The sequence below is a fragment of the Ciconia boyciana genome, chromosome 5, assembly GCF_034638445.1.
Source record: "Ciconia boyciana chromosome 5, ASM3463844v1, whole genome shotgun sequence".
In the NCBI taxonomy this organism is placed as follows: domain Eukaryota; kingdom Metazoa; phylum Chordata; class Aves; order Ciconiiformes; family Ciconiidae; genus Ciconia; species Ciconia boyciana.
This window is the reverse complement of record NC_132938.1, coordinates 11202617-11222390: the sequence shown is the minus strand read 5'-3', so window position 1 is coordinate 11222390 and position 19774 is coordinate 11202617. Positions and strand designations below refer to the sequence as shown.

Genomic DNA, 19774 nt, shown 5'->3' with positions numbered 1-19774 from the left:
CTGGAGAAACGCTACATAATAAGTTATAATTTTAAGTGTCAAAAGCTTTCACAGATTATACCCAATATCTGTAACAGTTACCACCAGGGACGGAACCCTGAAGAGCACATCATTGAAAGCAATAGCTACAGAGATAATTAGCATCCAGCAGGTCTAGAGGAGTTGAAAACTAATATGTGACCTGTAAAATGTGTCCTGACTTCACTGAACTCATTGGGAATCTTATCATTGAGAAAGACCAAATTTTTCATCCTACAAATTTGCAAATCTACATCATAAGAGTCACAGTAATTAAACTATCTGATACCTTCCAATCCAGATCACCTATTTACAAAGACATCACTTTCAAGTTTGATGTTCAGAAGGTCATTAAGTTCAGAAGTCATAGATGAAATAAGCAACCTGGTGGCTTTCCATGTTTAATACTAGACAAGTTAGAATGTCAAAAACCACTACTAAAATATACTATAGGGGATTTTCCCCATACATTTTAGTGAGTTTGCCATTCCAGCTGAAATTACTTCACTGAAGAAGGCTCCTTCCATTCCAATAAAAAGGCCAAAAGTTATACAGAATGTGGAAGAACTTGCATCAGAAAAATAGACCAGTTTTGTTTCCAACCAGGCACAACAATAAAACCAGGTATTGGAAGTAATCATAACCATTATCCCAAGAGAAATCTTACAGATTTCTTCAAACAGCCTGACAAGTGTGTCATGTTCAGCAGTTGCAAAAGATATGGTCTGCTAACTTGTTCATCATTGGAAGCTTCAGTAGCTCTTGCTAATTATATAGGGAAAGGAATTAATGCCAGATAAAACAGATTAGCTTCCTCACAACTGCTGCTCTTGTATATCTGATCAACTGGGTAGTATTAGCACACCTCAAAAACATTTAATCACTGCATCATTTAATAAGAGGAAAAAAAGGATGAAAAGTGCTACACATTGCTGTGGTTGAGTTAGTAAGACAAAAAACAGTTGAAATTATGAAAGAAAAGTTTCATTTTCATCCCAGGTCTTTCAGTTTTAAAAGACTTGGGTTTAATGTTGTCAACACAGCAGTCAAAGCAAGCTCACAATCAGGGGAAGGAACATTTCTGGGTGAGCTGAAGTTCTATGGGAGTCCCTACATTATTAACTACCTGAGAAACAAGCTGCCACATCTCACCTCCCTAACTGCATTCACTTTCTGACCTGCCCTGGGTAGATCCAAGTTCGTCACAGGAGCAGAAGTGACAAGGCTGAACTTTCTTTCCCATGTAGAGGGGGTTTCCATCTTTAGCAGTCTGCAATCTGGATGAGATTAGCAGAACAAGCCAGACACACAGAGTCCTTCTGTAACAGCGTATGTTGGAAATCAAAGATATTCTAACAGGAACAAGGCAACAATGCTTGTGACAAACAGGGTCTGTGGCCTCTGTGTCTCCCAGCTCAAACAGTGCTTGATGTCAGTGTCTGACACCTTCCAAACTTAACTTTAAGAACAGAAAAGAGGACTGTTTGACATGGATTATTTTGTTAGGTCTCCATTCCTATTTCTCCTGCAATACAACTCATATTAAGCATTGACTAGTTCAAACCTGTGTAACTGCTTACTCAAACGAAACCCCCAATGCTTCTATATGGACCTCTGCCAAAGGAAAATACAAGATTTGGCCACCAGCACCTATGGTGCAACTCAGACAGGTCTATGCAAGGATCTGCTCAGTGGCATACAGTGTTACAGGCTGCTGCTTGAATCTATTTTTGAATGTCCTCTGCTCCAGTCACTCTGCTGTATCTAGTTAAATGCCCTTATGTCCAAAAAGGTTCCACAAAGATGTTCTATGAGCACTTTAAGTATAAAGTTGGCATAACAGATCAGCAAATTAGTCAAACCAGGATGCAACAGACACTAACCCTTCCCACAGCAAAGAACTGTCAGTAGGAAAGATCTTTCCACTTTCCTCAGAATTTGATTACTTGATAAATATAGATTTTCAGAATGTTCCTAGGGGACATACACAACTATTAGGTTTTTAGTAACTAATATCCCTCTTACAGAGCAAAAGATATAGTTTAAAAAAAAACTGGTCAAGCAACTGATCTTGCAAAATGGCCTATAATAAAATACAAGATGGGGAGGTAGGAGAGAAGTTGAAGCAAATCAGTAAGTTTGCATTTCACATGTTCAATTGCTTCTAGAACCCAAATTCCCTATCAGCTACACAGCTACAGAACAGAACATGTTTCACCCAACAACATGAAATCTCTAGGCATACTGTCTGTCCAACAGGACTGATAATTTCTTGATTAAACTTCCCCGTAAGAATTGCCTATACATAAAAGGTGTGTATACAATTGGGTTCATAGTTATGTGCTGTGACCTCTCATTGCCCAGTTTTGTGGAAGATTTATTAGAAGAATCCTTTCTCAGCAAGTACTAGGAAATATCTAGAGAAACCACTTCAAAACCTGCCAAACATACATAGACTTAAAGTCTTAGGCACATATTAAAAATAATTGTCCATCAGTCTTACTGAAGTCTTTGTTTTGCCTTTAATCTTCTCTGCTAATAAGCAAGACTTCTATGGAAAACACACACAATATTATTCTCCAGAAGCAGCAGATTCTTGCACCGGTATTTTTGGTTACAGACTACCAAGCACTAATCAGGAGGTTTTTCTACAAGATCAGACTAAGGACTGAAGTCACTGGCAGTCACCTTTTAGAGACCAGTCCTTACTGGAGGGTGTAACCTATGACCTCCTGTCATATGAGTGTAGAAATATGGCCTAAAAAATGGTAAAAACAAGGGTTTTTTCAACAGTAAAGTTGGATTTGTTGGCAATATCCTATACCTTGTGCATGCACAATACAAAGCCTCTAAATATCTGTGTAGTAATTTGCCATATTACTAACTCAGGAGGACAGAAGCAGCATGACCGGTTATGAGACAGCTGTCCAAGGAAGTTCAGACAGCTTCTGCCCACACGACATCCTATAGTAGCTCAATAACTCTAAGAGTAATTAGTACCTTCATTTCCCAAACTCTAAACAAATGTATCCTATAATATGATTTACTCCCATGGAATCTAGGCAGTTAGATTCACTCAGGTCCTTCAATTAATAAAGTGTTTTATAATTTTCCAAACAGAAATGGATCCTTTGCTATGAAGAAAATCTTTTGTGTGAGGCAACCATTGAAATCTTCTTAAATGCTTGCTGCTTTGGGGCAAAGGGAAGGATTACATCAAATTTGGCTGGACTAAAAATACCTCTGATGGAGATTTTATTTTTATATTATGTTGGTGGATATTCATTAAAGCCACGTCAGCTGCTCATGGTGGGAGATTTTGAATACTTTAGTAACACATGAATAAAATGTCACAGTAATTCAAAGCTCCAGGGTTGTTCAGTAAGCACCTGTCAGGAAAAAAATGTAAAGTATCAAGTTAAGTCAGCAGCTACCTAAGATATGCTTGATTATATGCATCTTTAAAATGCAACATTGGTTAATTACTTCATTAAACCAAGTTAGAGAAGTTAGGCTGAACATCTCTCCTTTCTTTCTTCCTTTGTAACTGTAGGCACATTTGCAAATCAGGCCTGGACCCTCACCTTCATGCTAACATCTCCACACCTTGTAAGATGTCTGGAGGAATGAAAAGATGTCCTAAAAGTTTGAGGAAGATCCACTTGGTACAGATACTGCAGAAGGCAGCCACAGAGCTGTCTTGCAATGGCCAAAGGTGTATCAAGCTTCAACAAAAAGAAAGAGCATCAGATAGATCCTCAGTAAGCAGCACTGCACACTCTCCAGTCAGTCACAAAGCAGCCTGAAAAAGCTTCCAAAATTAAAAGAGAGCATCAAGACTATCAACATTACACTTGGGGTCTTTCCAGCCTGCAGGACTAGACTGTCTTGTAGCCTTAGCCAGATTTAGAGAGTACTGATCTGCCCACTGATCAAAGATATCACTGATCGGCTGTTGGGCCTTCACTGTATTCATGTTTGGCATTCATGATGAATTTTGCTAGTGAAAAGAAGGAATTCAACACACACCTGATAAACAAACATTTCTCAAATAATATGCATGCAAATTCAGTATAGATTACAAACCATGCAATCAGTGATTCATTACTCTGTCAATACCTAGACTTCTGTCAAGACAAGAACATAAAATTCTCAGGTCTGTTTTCTAAATATCTTCCCAAGAAAAAAAGTTGCAAGTTGCAAGTAGCCAGTTACAGCAATTATCTTCCAACTAGTAGCTGGGGAAAACAAGCCATCCAAAGACATCCTGTCACTCATTTGAGTCCTTTATTTAAAACACGATGCTGCCTAAAAACATCTACAGATACCTACACTACCTTTGCATTCCCACTCAATGCCATATGTCCTAAATTCGAGACTGACCATGCAGCCTTTAACAAATCAAAAACCTCCAATCTGCTAATAGAGCTACCCATAGGAGTATTTTGGTACAATTTTGCAGAATTAATGGAACTCCCAAAATAAGTGCCACACAGTAATAAACTGTAAAACATCTAATGTTCTTTTCCTTTTCCATTTTATTTTGGATGTACACATAACAGAATTATTTTTATCATGAGAATATTCACATTCATTTGATACCCATTTCCAAAAACTCACAGAATAATTCAGGTTGGAAGGAATCTCAGGAGTTCTCTAGTCTAACCTGCTGCTCAAAGCAGGTCAGCTATGAGAGATTAGACCAGATTTTGATACCTTGCAATGGTCAGTCAAGTTTACAAGTTCCACTGCACAGCTTTTTCATTACATATTTTATGGATGACATAATAAAATACATACAGTAATCATATATCTATGTTATAAAAACACCAAGCTTTTAATGAAGTAAGATATATTTTTTAAAACTACAATCCTGAAAAGAAGATGTGAATATTGTACTTGAGCAAATATCCCTTGCACATGCAGTTTACAAACTCCTTTTGGATACTGGGCCATTTACATTTGTTAAAAGAATCACTACGGGAAGTAAAAGTAAGAAAACTGGTTATTTTCTGGTCCTCTTCAAACCAGTCTATCATTTCCCATTAATTTCATGCTAACACTTAAATATTTCAGCTCTCCATTTAACCATATGGTTGAGCTGTTGAAGCCACTGGCTTCATTCATTATCCTTTTTCCAAAGACAGACTAAGCAGATGTTGACTGCATAACATCTCTAGATTATATTTGTTCCGTGGGCATTGGTGTCCAAGAACATTGTCAATGTGACTTTTTTTTTCGCCACATTACATTCTTTTCTCTTTACAGCTGCCCTTTGAGTGTTTTCCTTTCTTGAAAATACCTAAGAGTTTTTCAAGCGTATTTCATGTTTGAGTTGGAAAGGTACAGGCAAGAGCAAGAAGCCAAATTCAAATAGCAAACCATGGAGAGAAGGCTGCTTCCTATAAAAGCTTTTAAATTACACAAAAGCAGAACATTGCATATATAAAGCACAGTTGAGGCTGTGTAGCATTCTGCACTGCAGTAAATATGAATAACATTAACTAGATGTTTCTTGGTAGAATTCTCAATCTGGAGGTTTTGATCTAGTTACCTGAGGTGTGCAGATGATTAATCTGTTTAATAACTAACCCTTTCAAAAGGTTGGGTGAATTTCAATACTCTTGCCCGATACAGTATGCAGCTGGTAGAGACTTGACCTTTTCAAGCAATACAGTACATTCTGTGTAACAGCATACTTGATAAGGAAAATTAGTTTATGGATGAATCACTAGTATTGTACATGTGCATGTGCCTTAAACAGGTCTGTGCAAGCTTCTGCATGGGGTAATAAATGAAGGAGAACATAAAAAATAAAAATTTTCTATGAAGGGACGTGTACATAGGGAGTGACAACAAACTGGAAGAGACAAGGGTAAAGATACAGGGAAATATATGTTAGAGGGGTCAAAGTAGCTTGGAAAAGGGCTGCAGAGGAGTCTGCAAGAACATGAGCACAGTTCCCTACAGAACACTGCTCCTGTCCAGGTAAACAAGGTGAAACCGAGTGGCTAAGTACATCTTCACCTCACATTTTAGCGGCAAGTCCATCACGCACAGAAGACAAATGAAAAAAACGCAGAAAAGAGGTCTTCCCTTACAAAAATCACCAAATCATCCCCAGGATATTCCACATCCACTTCATGCACTTCAGTGAGGTCAGAGCTCTTGAAGGAGGGAAGGGAATGTGTTATGTGGCTATGTATAACAACCCACAAATGCCAGAGTTGATAACTAAGATGCGAAAGCAGATTTACTTCTACATGCCTCTAAAAAAAGATTTTTCAAAGAATGTGCCATCTAAAATTAAAATTAAAAAAAACAAAAACAAACAGACAACAGAATAGTCGCTTGTAGGCTTAATTTTTCTGGACATAAATTTTTGTTAAATGGAAGACTTAGGAGTTGTATATGTGTAATACAGTTTTAGATATGCAGAAAAATATGCATACAATAGCAAAGCTTTAAGTATCAGCACTGTTTTTTGGATTTCTGTTACTGGTTTTTTGTTGTTTGCTTTTTTTTAACACTCCACTTAGTTGAATGCAAACACAGATCATCATATAAGAAGAACAGGTTTTATTGCCCACTATTCTGCTTGATTATTTTATTTACTTCAGTGTTGCAACTATGGGAAAGAAGAGATGAAGTGAGCCTTGTGTCTACTGCATTTACTTAACTAACTTTTCATAATTTATTTTCACAAGTTTCGCATCCAGTTCTAATCTTCTCCATCACATTTCCTTCCTGCAATTATCTTAATCGTATACCAGCAATAAAACCCTGTCAAACACCTATTAACTGCCTAACACTTAAACAGAAACTCCAAGTATTTCCCACAAATCCCGCCTTATCCATCACCATTCTTGCAGCCCTTTCCCACTATATCCCACTGCCAATTCACATATATTTTTCTGCAATCTCATTTCCACACTCTTGCCCTGTTTGACACAGTCATTCCAACTCAATATTATATTTCTTCATCTGCTAAAGTCAAAAGGCAACAGAGCTTACTATGATACCATCTAATTTCCTCTCTGAACTTTACAGCTCATGCAGCATTTACCATGAAATAGGAAAAGGAATTTAATCCTTGCACATCAGAAAAGAAGTTCAAGCTGCAAAACTGAAATGTGATGTGGAGGCCTGACAAAGTTTTCTAAGGTTGGCAAGACTTAGTTCTAAGTGTTTTGGGTGAACTCAAAATGCCCTAGAAGTTAGTTTTCCATTAAACTAACAAAATAGTAATGCAGACATGGATCCAAGTTGAACTGTGTAAGTTTGAAACCTAAGGTTAGGGTTCCTTTCAATTCAAATTGCCATATTTTAGTACTGTTAAATAAGAGAAGGCTAAAGTTAGCAATATCACCAGAAATATGAATGAGCCAGAGCAGCAGGGGAAAACTGGGTACATTCAACTCATAAATCTGTACTGTGACATTTCAGAAGGAAAACCACTTTGCACTTTCTACACTCTTAGTGTCTGCAAGCTGTTCTTACAATCACAGCAGTAAGTGCTAGACATAGCAAGTTCCTACTTTGCTCAGTTACTCTATACTTCCTATATTAACCTGGTAGGACTGGACGCAAACCAAAAGGGCCTTTCGTCGGGGAGATGCCACGGACGATACAGTCGAACAGAAAGCTGATCTGCTCTCCTTCAGCACAAGAAAGGAAAAAAACACCAGCCCCTGCAAGAAAGCACAACATAAATATGTGGTTTTTACCTGGACACATTAGAAATATATTTAGCTGAAGCTATTTATAATTTAGCAATCAAGAGAGTATTACATGCAAGCCATGAAAAGAAATCAACAAGACATGTTCTCCAGAGAAAAGAAATAAAAAGAAAAAATTCAGGTCAGCACACACACACTATATCATAAACATACACATAAAATCAATAGCTACCTAATCCTTTATGCTAATTTTCTGAGATTCAGGCAGTTAGAGCAATGCCAAAATACAAGCCATATGTTCACAGCTGTCTGGGTCTTTTATTCTTATTTACCCCTAAAATTTTGTAGATCAAATCTTAACTATGCAAGTGTCAGGGATACTTAAAGTGAATTCATCAAAATGAACCAAATTAATTCTACGTTTACCCAATTTTAACCAAGAGCAGCTTTTCATATCCCAATGAATTAGGAATTGGTTATATTGCTGGATTATATTATACATTTTCCTAGACTAAGTCCTATGTGTTATTATTAACAGAATGTAACACGACTCCACAGGTTGTCATCAGATCTTTACCCTTTGCTCTATTCTGATGTTTTGCTTTCCATTCATTAAGAATAGCCCCAAGCAAAATTAGAATTAGAATAACTAAATAAACAAACAAGTTCTGAGCTGCATGATATATGGCTACATGGACAACACACAAGACAAGAAGTGTTCCACAGAACATTTTAATTGAGAACTGTCAGTCCAAATATTACTCGCATCAGGAAAAAAAATAAAAGGTCTAGTTGACCTTTTTGATGATCTTAAAACACCAGGCAAAAGACCACCCCAGTAACCAGTGAATTCAGGAAAAAAATACAATAACCAGATGCAAAAGGAAATTAAATTAGTATTTAGGCCTTGAAGAAGTGCTGCCAGTTCAGCAGAGCCATGCACACTAGAAAACCACAATACCAAATCTTAGACCTGTAGTAGGGTTTTGCATATTACTTTCCTAGGGACTTGGGCCCCTAATCTGGACATAAATTTGACTACAGCATGTCTCTAGCCAATTCTGGGTTCCATACATATTTTTGCCAATTTTACTTAAAGCAGCAGAGCTGGTCTTGACCAGAATGCCTGCATCCCCATCACTTTCACACGTATGCCCTGTCATATCCAACAAGATATTCACATTTCACTTAAGCCATGGATACACTTTTGACTGCTTGACAAAGGGCTATGGGATTCAAACAAAGGGGATAATAAAAAGTGGACCACAAACCAAATTAACTATTTTAGAAAATTAGATATAGCCAGCAAGCAGTAAACTGAGCACTCTAGGAAAAGCATATTCTGGTCCACGCTCTTTTGTCATTCTCAATTTATGTCATGTCTGAGTCTCTGCCTGCTCTGCTTAAATCTATTCAAGACAACATTGTTAGCAGCATCTTCGTAACTTGTTTTGTCACTCCACCACATTTGTTCCTCTTCAGATCTTACTGATCAAACCTTCTCCAGCCAAAGAAACAGAAATCCTGTTCCTAGTACAGTTTATTTAATTTGGTGAAATGCTATAAATTCAACTGGAATTAGAATTCACTAACTAGTAGAAGTTAAATTTATACTCTTAAGTATAAGGCTGGCTTGCCAATCATTTCTGAGTACAAGGTCTTAAACATATTCCTTGAGACTCAGGACAGACAAATATTAAAACACTAAGCTATGTTTAAGCAACTGAAAAGATGAACACACACTAGCTCATGAAATGTAAACCAGAGTAAAGCCTACTTAACTCTGCACTTCTATGGTATTGTTTTTTATTATTGTTTTTCAAAACAAGTTTGTCCCACATTTCCTCATGGCACATATACACACCCTGGCTTCAGTATCAAAGACCATCTAGGAGATTACAACACTAATCATGCAGTCTGACAGGTATGAAAGTTTCTGGTGGTGACTCACTCACAGTTGTGTCCCATTTCCCCTCCCCAAGAGACACCAAAGAGTCAGAGAACTCTGTATTAAAGAGCTGGGTGCAAAGTATGCATTCAGGAATGATTTGAAATTCAGCTCTTCCTTTGAGCTGCCTTCTCCCCCCATGGAGTAGACGGAGTATAGGGAAATCAGTTTGCCTAATCTTAGATGGTATGACTCTTCCCCCATGAACCACACTGATGCCAGCAGACTTGACTTTCTTGAGGGAGCAGGGCAGCACAAGGCTTTGCTGGACTGAACACATGACCTTCCCATCCCATGCACAATAAGCAAGCAGGATATAGAGACAACATAACAGAGGACATTTATATCTCAAGCACAATGATGGACTACATGGCTTGGTAATTCAGCAGAATCCTACACATCCATGTTGCCGTTCAGGAAAAGAAAATTCCTCAAATATTTCTGTACATTTGGACCACTTTGTTCTTCTATCACTATTGTCAAGAGTCTTACTTAAACTTCTAAGAGGCTCTACAAACCTTTGACTTTAATGGAAAGAAAAAAGTAAATGTGTGCATGTGAGCTGGCTGGTTAACTCAAGGGATGATTTCTGCAAAGAACTATCACATATTTGGAAATCCCAAAAACAAATGTGACGGCCTTTATATAACTAGTACAAACTGTGTATGCACATGTGCACGTAGATACAAATCCAATATACACATATGCATAAAATAGTTCTTTGTAGATTCTATTATTCACATGATCACCGTAATTGCTCACAGGAAACGTTTTCTTTCTTGTTTTGCTAGGTAGAACTAGATTGCAAGGGAAGGAAGAAGTCTGGGGGTCCTTGCAAAAGACATCAGGTGAGATGAATGAATAGGTAAGTCTTAACTAAGTTATGTTTTAAAAGCATACATAAAATCCAGCAATTACATTTCTTTTCTGCTTTCTTGAGAAAGCTGAGAAATTCACTACTAGAAATTACACGTCTCAGTCATGTGTTGGAACAGATTTGGTGCACAAGCATTTGGAAGCTGAGGAATATGTGGTATGCATCACTGTAATACCATGGCAGCTGTTTACTAGACTGAAGAGCTCACTCACTCTATCCATGGGGTAAGAGACTTGGTGAAAAGCAGCCTGCAGCCACTTGCACAAGGCTGAAACACTAAGCCAGTCCTCTGTGGCAGTTAGCAGTAAGCATTGTACAGTCTCCTAAACGTTCAAGAGAAGTTGCCAATTTCATAAAACTTCCAAGTATTATTAAATCTTGCTACTGTTTGATTTTAATTCATCATATTAAAAAAGCAAACCCACGGGCAAACACATCCTGAAAAAGCACAATAACCAAAAATTACTTAAATCTCTGTACTGCGTGTGAAAGCGGGGAGGAAGAATCAGTCCCTTCATATGAATTATTACTCCTACAGGTGCCAGACAATGCTAGAGCCTGAAATCTTTTAGCTACAGGACAGGTACGAACCGTGGCAGTTCAGTTCATGGCAATCACCATGTTGTTCAGCCAGTATGTCTCAATCCTGGCCTTGAGCAACCCCCTTTAGAAGATATCCCAGGCTGCATGGCTCAGGCTGCTCTTCTCTCTGGTGAAAATGACAACGGGTGTTCCTATCATTGCCAACTAAGACGTGGGCATGACTACTAAAAACAAGATAAGAATGTTTGTCGTCTGTGGTAGCAACAGAACAATATCTGCACATAAACAGAAGTTTTAATCTACACAGCCCAGAATCTTTCAAGAAATTCCAGATGTTGCCCCAGTTCAACAACGTCTACTGCTTCTAGTTTTCAAATAAATTCCCATTTGTTATACGGCTTCTCCTCTGGTCCTTCCAGATATGCTGGTAGCCACTTCCGCTATTTCAGAATGATTTTAAGAGCCACTTGCAGAAGTCTTAGAAAGAAAGAAAGGAAGAAAGACCTAATTTCATCAAAGCATCAGAAAGATCACAGAAATACTCCTGCTTATTCGGCAACTAGCAGCAGCAGTATCATTTGTTCTTTCAAAGGGCACCAAGGGTCCTACGAGTTCCGCTCTTCCAGGAGACACTGTTAGAAAACAGGAGGCAGATTTAAACTAGGCTCTGAAAGCTAATCCTGAAGTACTTGAACACTGGAGAGCCTGAATTCTCACAGCATTAACATGCTTTTTTATTACCCTACTCGAAGTTTTTCACACTGACCTCCAAGTCAAGATTCTGCCAGCAACTGGTCATTTTAATCAGGGCACACCAATTGAGCTAGCAACTTAGGGAAGCGAGGGGGTCCTTTTTTCCAGCCTGTTCCTCTAAGTAAACCTGTCAATTTACTCCTAGGCCCAGATGCCTTTTTTTTGCAAATGGTATGTGTGATTGAGCTTCAGCTACAGAGAGGCTGGGGGAGCCAAATTTTCCCCCAGAGATGAACTTATTTGCAGCTGCCAGAAGCAGAAGAAAGGATTTTCTAATCTCTAGCAGTACAATTGTGATGTTAAGAGCAAGAGAAGTTCAAAATGTAAATGCTCTTTTTCCTATTTAAGAATAAACTGGTGTTATCCATCTTGAAAATGCACCTAGATTTAATGTTTGAAATCTGAGCATTATCTCAGATGGTTTCCCTCTGCCCGGATTGAGCACCAAAGCCTTCAGAGTTTAACAAAACCTGTACTGAGCAACTAATTCAAAAACATAATTAAGTATTTTATATTTATGAAAAGTTTTGCGAGGAAACAAGGAACAGAAAGCTAAAACAGATTCAGATCCTTTTAGACCTCAGTTCTACCACAGAAATATCCAAAAGTAAGCTCTACTTCTGTTTGGAGCTTTACAGTTTTTTTATGGAGAGGAAAGGCAATCTAACCACAAGATCATCAGTTTTTTTTAGTAAGGTATTTAATACAGTTGTATTTAAAACAAATTCACTAATCCTCTGCATTCACAGCTTCACAGGAAGAATGGGAGCAAAGATGTGGTTTAACCTATAGGAAAGTAACATTAATAATAGAGTCTGCATAGTATCATACAATGTTTCTGTGACAGGGTAATGGAGAGTGCTTTCATTTAGGAATTAAAACAACTTCCGTAATAATGTATCAGGCTTTTTTCCTGGACACTACTTGTTTGTCCTATTCCTCAAGAATTTCAGAGGAATGAGGTAAAAGAGTCAGATATCTGAAGAAAGATGGCCTTTCCCTTTACCAACACTTCTCTGTTAAGAATAACCAGACTTATATTTTTATTTAGGTCCTATTTGCAAAACGCATTTTCTTCTAGTGGCAATATTAAATCAAATATTTAGACTAAACACATATTTAAATGTTGTTATGCTTGAAGATATGTCTAAGTGCTCAGTTAAGGGCATCAGCTCCTTTAACAAGATAAGCTTGAACTCCATACGTAAAGTTTCCAACCGTGGCAGGCTATTTTGTACCAAAATGAATATGCTGTTCTTCCCTTTGAACGCACGCGTGCAGGGGAAGAGGCAAAAACACCCTTCCATAGCAAGTGAAGGTTCTCAGCTATCAAGACAGACATTTCTTAAGAAAAAAGAAACATCAATATAATGCTCAACAATGTAGTGGGACCCTTTCCAAAGTACTTGTCTGTAATTCTGGTCTCCTGTAACCAAAAAAAAAGATTAATTCATACTTAAAAAACAGGTACGCAGGAGAGCTACTGATGAGCTCCTGTATCTTACAGGGAAGATAAACAGCTGAGTTTGTTTAACGTAGCAAAAGTGACAGAGAGCACAAATAAATGCTCTAAATATTTATGGAGGTAAGCATCATGGAGAGAGAGAGAGAGAACATTACACTAAAGGACAATGTTGGTACAACAATCTAGGATAAATGAACATATAAATTTAGGTTGGAAATTTTAAAAATATTTAAAAGGTCATAGATATAAAAGGATCTACAAAACTGAAGACCACATTTTAAGCCTAATTCACACTTTGATTCTTTTTAAAGGATTAGAGAGTCATGTCAACACCAGTGTTCAAAACAGTGTTGGACCTTCAGAAACAGTTGAGTGTCATTCAGAAGTCAGATTCTTTATTTGTGTATGCCTCAACACAACTTCAAAGACCATTTTAATTAATGGTATATCAAGAAATGCAGAATATCTTCCTGGAACCAGAGAAGTTCCCCTTGAAAGATAAGGGATCATATTTGTTCCGTTTTACACCTGTATCATTTTGCACCAGAAATTAGTGTAAGCTTAAGGGGGGGGGCGGGGGGGGGAAGCAAAGCATAACATAGGTAATTCAGGTGCTTCAAGCTCCATCACCTACAGTTTCACATTTGTATCATCCATCCACATTTCATAATACACGTTCCTTATGCATCTGGCACCCTGGCCTATGGATTGAACCGTTTAGGTTTTCTGCAATGTAGAGATAAGATACAGCAACACTCAATAAGCCCAAATTAGTTTAAATTCTTGGAGCACAGCAATTGCATCAAATCTAGAACAAGTTACAGAAGAAATGCCACAATTTAACTAAAGAACATAAATGAAGGGCTATTTATATACCTCACTATTTCTGGGCTTTCTTATACAACTAAGATTTTCAGTTTGGGAACTAAGCATTTAAGCTTAGGAGCAGTGACCAGAATCTAGGGTCTGTCCCTGCAGTTGTGCTCCCAGTCTCAAGGCTACAGACACATACTCCATTTTTCTCTTCTCATCCCAGTGATATTTGCATGCCTGGTTACACAGTGAGGAAACTTCCAGGCCTTGTAGTGGGCTGTTCTTTCTGTGGACGCCAACCACTCCTCAGGAGGAAAACAAAGATTTGAAGCCCCGCAGGCTGAAGGAGGCCAGGAACCTGTATTTCCCACTCCGTAGAAGTATGGCAACCAGAAAAAGACACGCAGAGCAACACTACCACCACTTCATCTTTTCTAGTGATGTTTTAGAGTGTCCTCTCCAGTTAGATCCCAGTTTTGGTTTTTTAACTGCTTATCTAGGGACCCATAACATCTTCATTCCCACTTCCTAGAATCAGTCTGCGGGAGCAGACTTTGGCCTGTTCAGGAATTTACATGGAAGAATCCCATGTGATACAGTCTTAGTGAGAAGTGGGATCCAAGAGGGCTGGCTGATTTTCAAGGATCACCTCCTGCAAGTTCAAGCCAAGCGAATATGGCAGGAAAGCCTGTATGGATGAACATGGAACTCCATACAAAACTCAAACATAAAAAGAAAGCATACATAGGGTAGAAGTAGGGTGACCAAGATGACGCAGGAGGAATACAGACACACTGTACAAGCACACAGGAATGGGGTTAGGAAAGCCTAACTCTATCTGGAATTGAATCTGGGGAGGGATGTGAAAGGCAACAAGAAGGGCTTCTGCAAGTATATCAGCAGCAAAAGGAAAACTAGGAAAAACTTCAACCTACTGCTGAAAGGGATGGTGGACCTGTTGACAAAGCACATGAAAAAGGCTGAGGTATTCGAGGTCATCTTCACCCTGGTCTTCACTGACAAGATTAAAGTCCCTTATCAGGAATCCCAGGCCCTTGAGACTTGTGGGAAAATCTAGAAAAACTACAACTTCTCCTTGGTGGAAGAGGATCAGGTTAAGGAACATTTAAACAAACTGAACGTACTCAAGCCCTTGGGGCCTTATGGGATGCATTCACAGGTGCTGAGGGAGTTGGTTAGTATCATTGCAAGGACACTATATTATCTTTGAAAGGTCATGGAGACAGGGGGGAATGGTGTGCCTGAGGTCTGGGAGGAAAACAAAAATAGCAGACATGACTTCTATCTTCAAGAAGGAGGATTCAGGGAACCACAGACCAGGGAAAGCGGTAGTGCAAATAATCCTAGAAGCCATTTTGAAGATGTTGACCGGGCATAGTCAGTATGGATTTACAGAAGGGAAATAATGCCTAACCAATCTGATAGCCTTTGATAAAAGAACTAGCTTGGTGGATGAAGCAGTAGATATTGTTTGCTTTGACTTTAGCAAGGATTTCAGCTCCCTCTCCTATAATATATTCATTGACAAACTGATCAAGTACAGACTAGATAAATGAACAGTGAGGTGGACTGAAAACTGGCTGAACTGCCAGGCTGAAAGGGTTATGATCAGCAGCGCAAAGTCCAGCTAGAGGCAAATCACTACCGGTGTATGCAAGGGGTCAATGTTGGGGCTAATGCTGTTTAACATCTTCATTAATGACCTGGATGATGGGACAGAGTGAACCCTCAGCAAGTTTGCAGAAGATACAAAACTGGGAGGAGCAGCAGATCTTCCCATATTCTGGTGTAAGTTACTCACAGAGGTTGGAGTGCCCATTCTTGGAGATATTCAAAACCTGACTGGATATGGTCCTGGGGAAACTGCTCTAGCTGACCCTGCTTTGAGCAGGGGAGTTGGACAAGGTAACCTCCAGAAGTCCCTCCCAACCTCAAGCATTCTGTGATATTTAGGCATGTGTGACATCCAAACTGGAAGTTTCTTTCTGATCTCATTCTAAAAAAAATTAGCTTCTTACTGTATTATAGAAACTTAATAATTAGCATTCTATAATGCTGCTGCATAACCAGATCAGCAGTGTCTCATCAACACTTTAATAACACAACTGCTACAGCAAATTCTCTGTACTAAAGCACCACTAATCTTTCAAAATAAATTACAGCATTCATTTGTACTACCAAACAACTTAGCAAAAATTGACAGAAAGTTATTTCAGATTAATATTTTTGTTCACTTACTTGCTAGCTTTCAAAATTTGAACGTTAGTGTGAACTGGTGATATTCTATGTATTAAAGCATAAAATTTTATTTCAAATCAATTAACAGTAAATGAAAGTTCCTAGTATATTAGTAATGTTATAACATATGTTAGCATTTACTACAATACCCAATTAAGAATAAAAAGACTGAAACTATTATTCCCTAAACACTGTAATGAAAGTGTAATGCACAAACTGATGTGGTCTATATCCACCATATGGGCTACTGAACATTTTTTTATATCACATAAAAACAGTTCATATTACTTACTGGTCTGATTTTATTTGGGGAAATATACGTCTTTAACAACATAACATGCACAATACATAGAACTGTAGGGTGATATACTAGTAATCTAGTTATTCCATTCCAATCATAAATACAGATCATAACAGTACATAGTCAATAATATAGATCTACTTCATTACAAAACCAAACGAAGAGAACAGATAGGTTTTATTAAACACAATAATTTAGGACTGAGTACATTAGCTAGATCCTACTGAAACGTACCTTCATTCTTTACACTTATATCTTAAGTATCTTGTTGCTGAATACTTGGAAGTTAGGTGACCTCAAAAGAGTGCCTGTGGAGATGCTATATTCAGAATTCTGGACCCAGGCAATCCTCTAACAGCAAATATTAAATGGATGAACACAAGACTTATGCAAGCCATACAACTGAGGAGCATATATTGCATGCCTCAAAGCAGGGCTCTACAGGGCCTCCTAGGAAGCTGTGGTGGAGATGCCTTCAAACAGACAAGAATCCAGCAGGAAGGAGACTGGCTTAGCCATCAAAATTCTTGCTACTTACCTCCTGCAGACCCTCTTCTTTGCTGATCTGCAGAGCTCATAAGGCCACACAGATTACTAGAGTAATTATCCGTGGTCCCTACATCCTGGGGGAATCTTTCCAGGGAACAAGGTCTTGTACTAAACACTAGAGACATTTCTTTATTCATCCATCATTCCTGACAGCACTGTGTTTAGAAATCCAGCCTCATCCTGTGCACTTCCTTGCAGCAGTGTTACAAATTGAGGTGGTTTGACTATAACAGTAACCACCACAGCAGAAATTTACTGGCTAGTTGCAAGCTGTCTACAACTACCTGAAAGTAGCAAGGTGGGTGTTAGTCTCTTTTCTCTAGTAAAAAGTGATAGGACAAGAGGAAATGGCCTCAAGTTGTGCCAGGGGAGGTTTAGATTGGATATTAGGAAAAATTTCTTCGCCAAAAGGGTTCTCAAGCATTGGAACAGGCTGCCGAGGGAAGTGGTTGAGTCAGCATCCCTGGAACTATTTAAAAGATGTGTAGATGTGTGTAGCTGAGGGACATGGTTTAGTGATCGAGTTGGCAGTGCTAGGTTAACAGTTGGACTTGATGATCTTAAAGTCTTTTCCAACCTAAATGATTCTATGAAGATAATAAGCACAAATAAGCGGGCAATGTACTCAGTTCTAGTACTGAACCAGGCATTTTCTAAATTCTTTGGTTCGGGCAGCCACTAAAGAAAGATCCTTCCACACAGAATGGGTGATAAATAAGTCAGCACATCTCAATTTGATCTGCAAATATCCCTTACTTTTATGCTTTCAAGAATGAAAACCAGAACTGAAGTCATATCCATTCATCAGTATTATCATAAAAAGCACATTTATGAAGGAGTCCTAAATGTCTGTTCTTTATACCCTATCAAAGCATCCCTCTCAAAACTGCAGTATATCTAAGAAATGGACTCTTCAGACAATGTATGTTGCAAATGCTTTGTCAGTCACTGCTGAACAGTGCTTCTGGAAAAAGCATGAACGAAAAAAACAATTGGGTTTTTTGTTCATTTTTTTTTAAAGGGGAACATAAGTCCTGGCATCCATCATTATTTTCTGCTAGTCATTTCCACATTTGGATAGCCCTCAGAATATTATTTTGTCTCCTTCCATATTCTAATGAAAATCTGTGTAAAACACATGCTTGGAATTCACAGATAGCAGTCAACTATATACTCCAAAAATCAAGCCATCATTTGAAGCCCTTATTAGTAAGAAATTACTGTCTTCTTCCTTTGAGGCACCTGCATCAAGATTCAAAGGAAAAAACAAATCCAACATATCACAGTGCTGCTGCACCTCTTACTCAATAAAAATTATAGAGGCGCTGCTTCCCTAGAGAGTCTCAGAGCTACCAATTACTCAAATAGTTATGTCTTACATTCTCTCATTTGAGGAATTACATTGATAATTTATATAATCTATCTACCTAACCGCTGCTAATGTCACAAAGATTGCTTAGCATTTCTACTTCAGCTCCCTATATTTTTTCTTTAAATATAAGTTTTCCATAGTTAAATTATTTCAGATTTCATTAGTTCAAAAACTAGTACTCCACGCAAGCTTTCCAGAAAGAGCAGCAGCTTTTTAAAAAGAGAAAAAACACACTGTGGTTCAACTTTGGGAAATTTTCTCCTTGTAAGCATTTTGAAGTGTTTAGTTCAAAATTAAGTTTTTTATTTTCAGTTAATAATTCAAAAAGCAGACCCAAATTATGTCAGCATAGCAGTGCACACATTTATTAGAAGTCCAGCTTGCATTTAAAGTGGTACTTGCATACAGACACAGGAATGAACAATTGGCTTTATTCTGCATGGAAAAAAAACCTGTTCAAACCAAAACTGCAGGTGTTGGCAGACCTACACTAAGCTGCAGATTCAAGTTTAGCCTGGGTCAGTTGCACTAAGAGAGGGGGAAAAGGTGACTGTACTGACTCCCCCTTATACTCTATAACCAGTTATCTATCACACAGTCTAAACCACACCACTAGGAAACAAGATACTTGTGTTCCAGTTCCCATACCAGTTTTTAACTGAAACAGAATAACCTTAAAAGAAAACAGATTTGTTTCCTCACAGGTTATACCTATAACCCGTTCCTTCAGACAGTGGAAACCCTCCTTTAACTCCAGCCTCTGAATTAGGCAGGGAAAGATTTGAAGCAGAATCTTCTACATTGAAAACAAGTGTCTTAAATCAGGAATTAGGATATAACAGTTGAATCCATACTTACCATCTTTGTAACTCAGCTCTGTACTTTTCAATAGACAAAATGAAAACCCCTCACCAGAGTAAAACAGTCAAAATAATTTTTTTCCCTTTCCTCCCCAGATTTTGCCAAAAGTCCCAAGGAAGAATATATTTGGATTTGGATCAACTCTGAAACCTTCTATTTTTTCAGTTTGGTAATTGAAGATATCCATTATTTTGACATTTCAGTATACAAGTCAAACAACTTCACATCCAAACTGGTGATCTGCGTACCCACTTGAACTCACAGATCATTAATTCAGCATGGCTTCAAACTCTGCTTTTGAAGTTAAAACCTTACATTTTCTAATGATGAATATGA

General features: G+C 38.2%; 1 protein-coding gene across 1 annotated transcript in view; it reads right to left on the bottom strand.

Moving 5' to 3' along the window:
* DOK7 (docking protein 7) overlaps nt 1-19774 on the bottom strand; it is a 68799-nt gene that overhangs the window by 40592 nt on the left and 8433 nt on the right. Inside the window, exon 5 of the mRNA XM_072862580.1 lies at nt 7590-7709. Coding sequence (XP_072718681.1) covers nt 7590-7709 — 120 coding nt within the window. The remainder of the gene's footprint in view (nt 1-7589; nt 7710-19774) is intronic.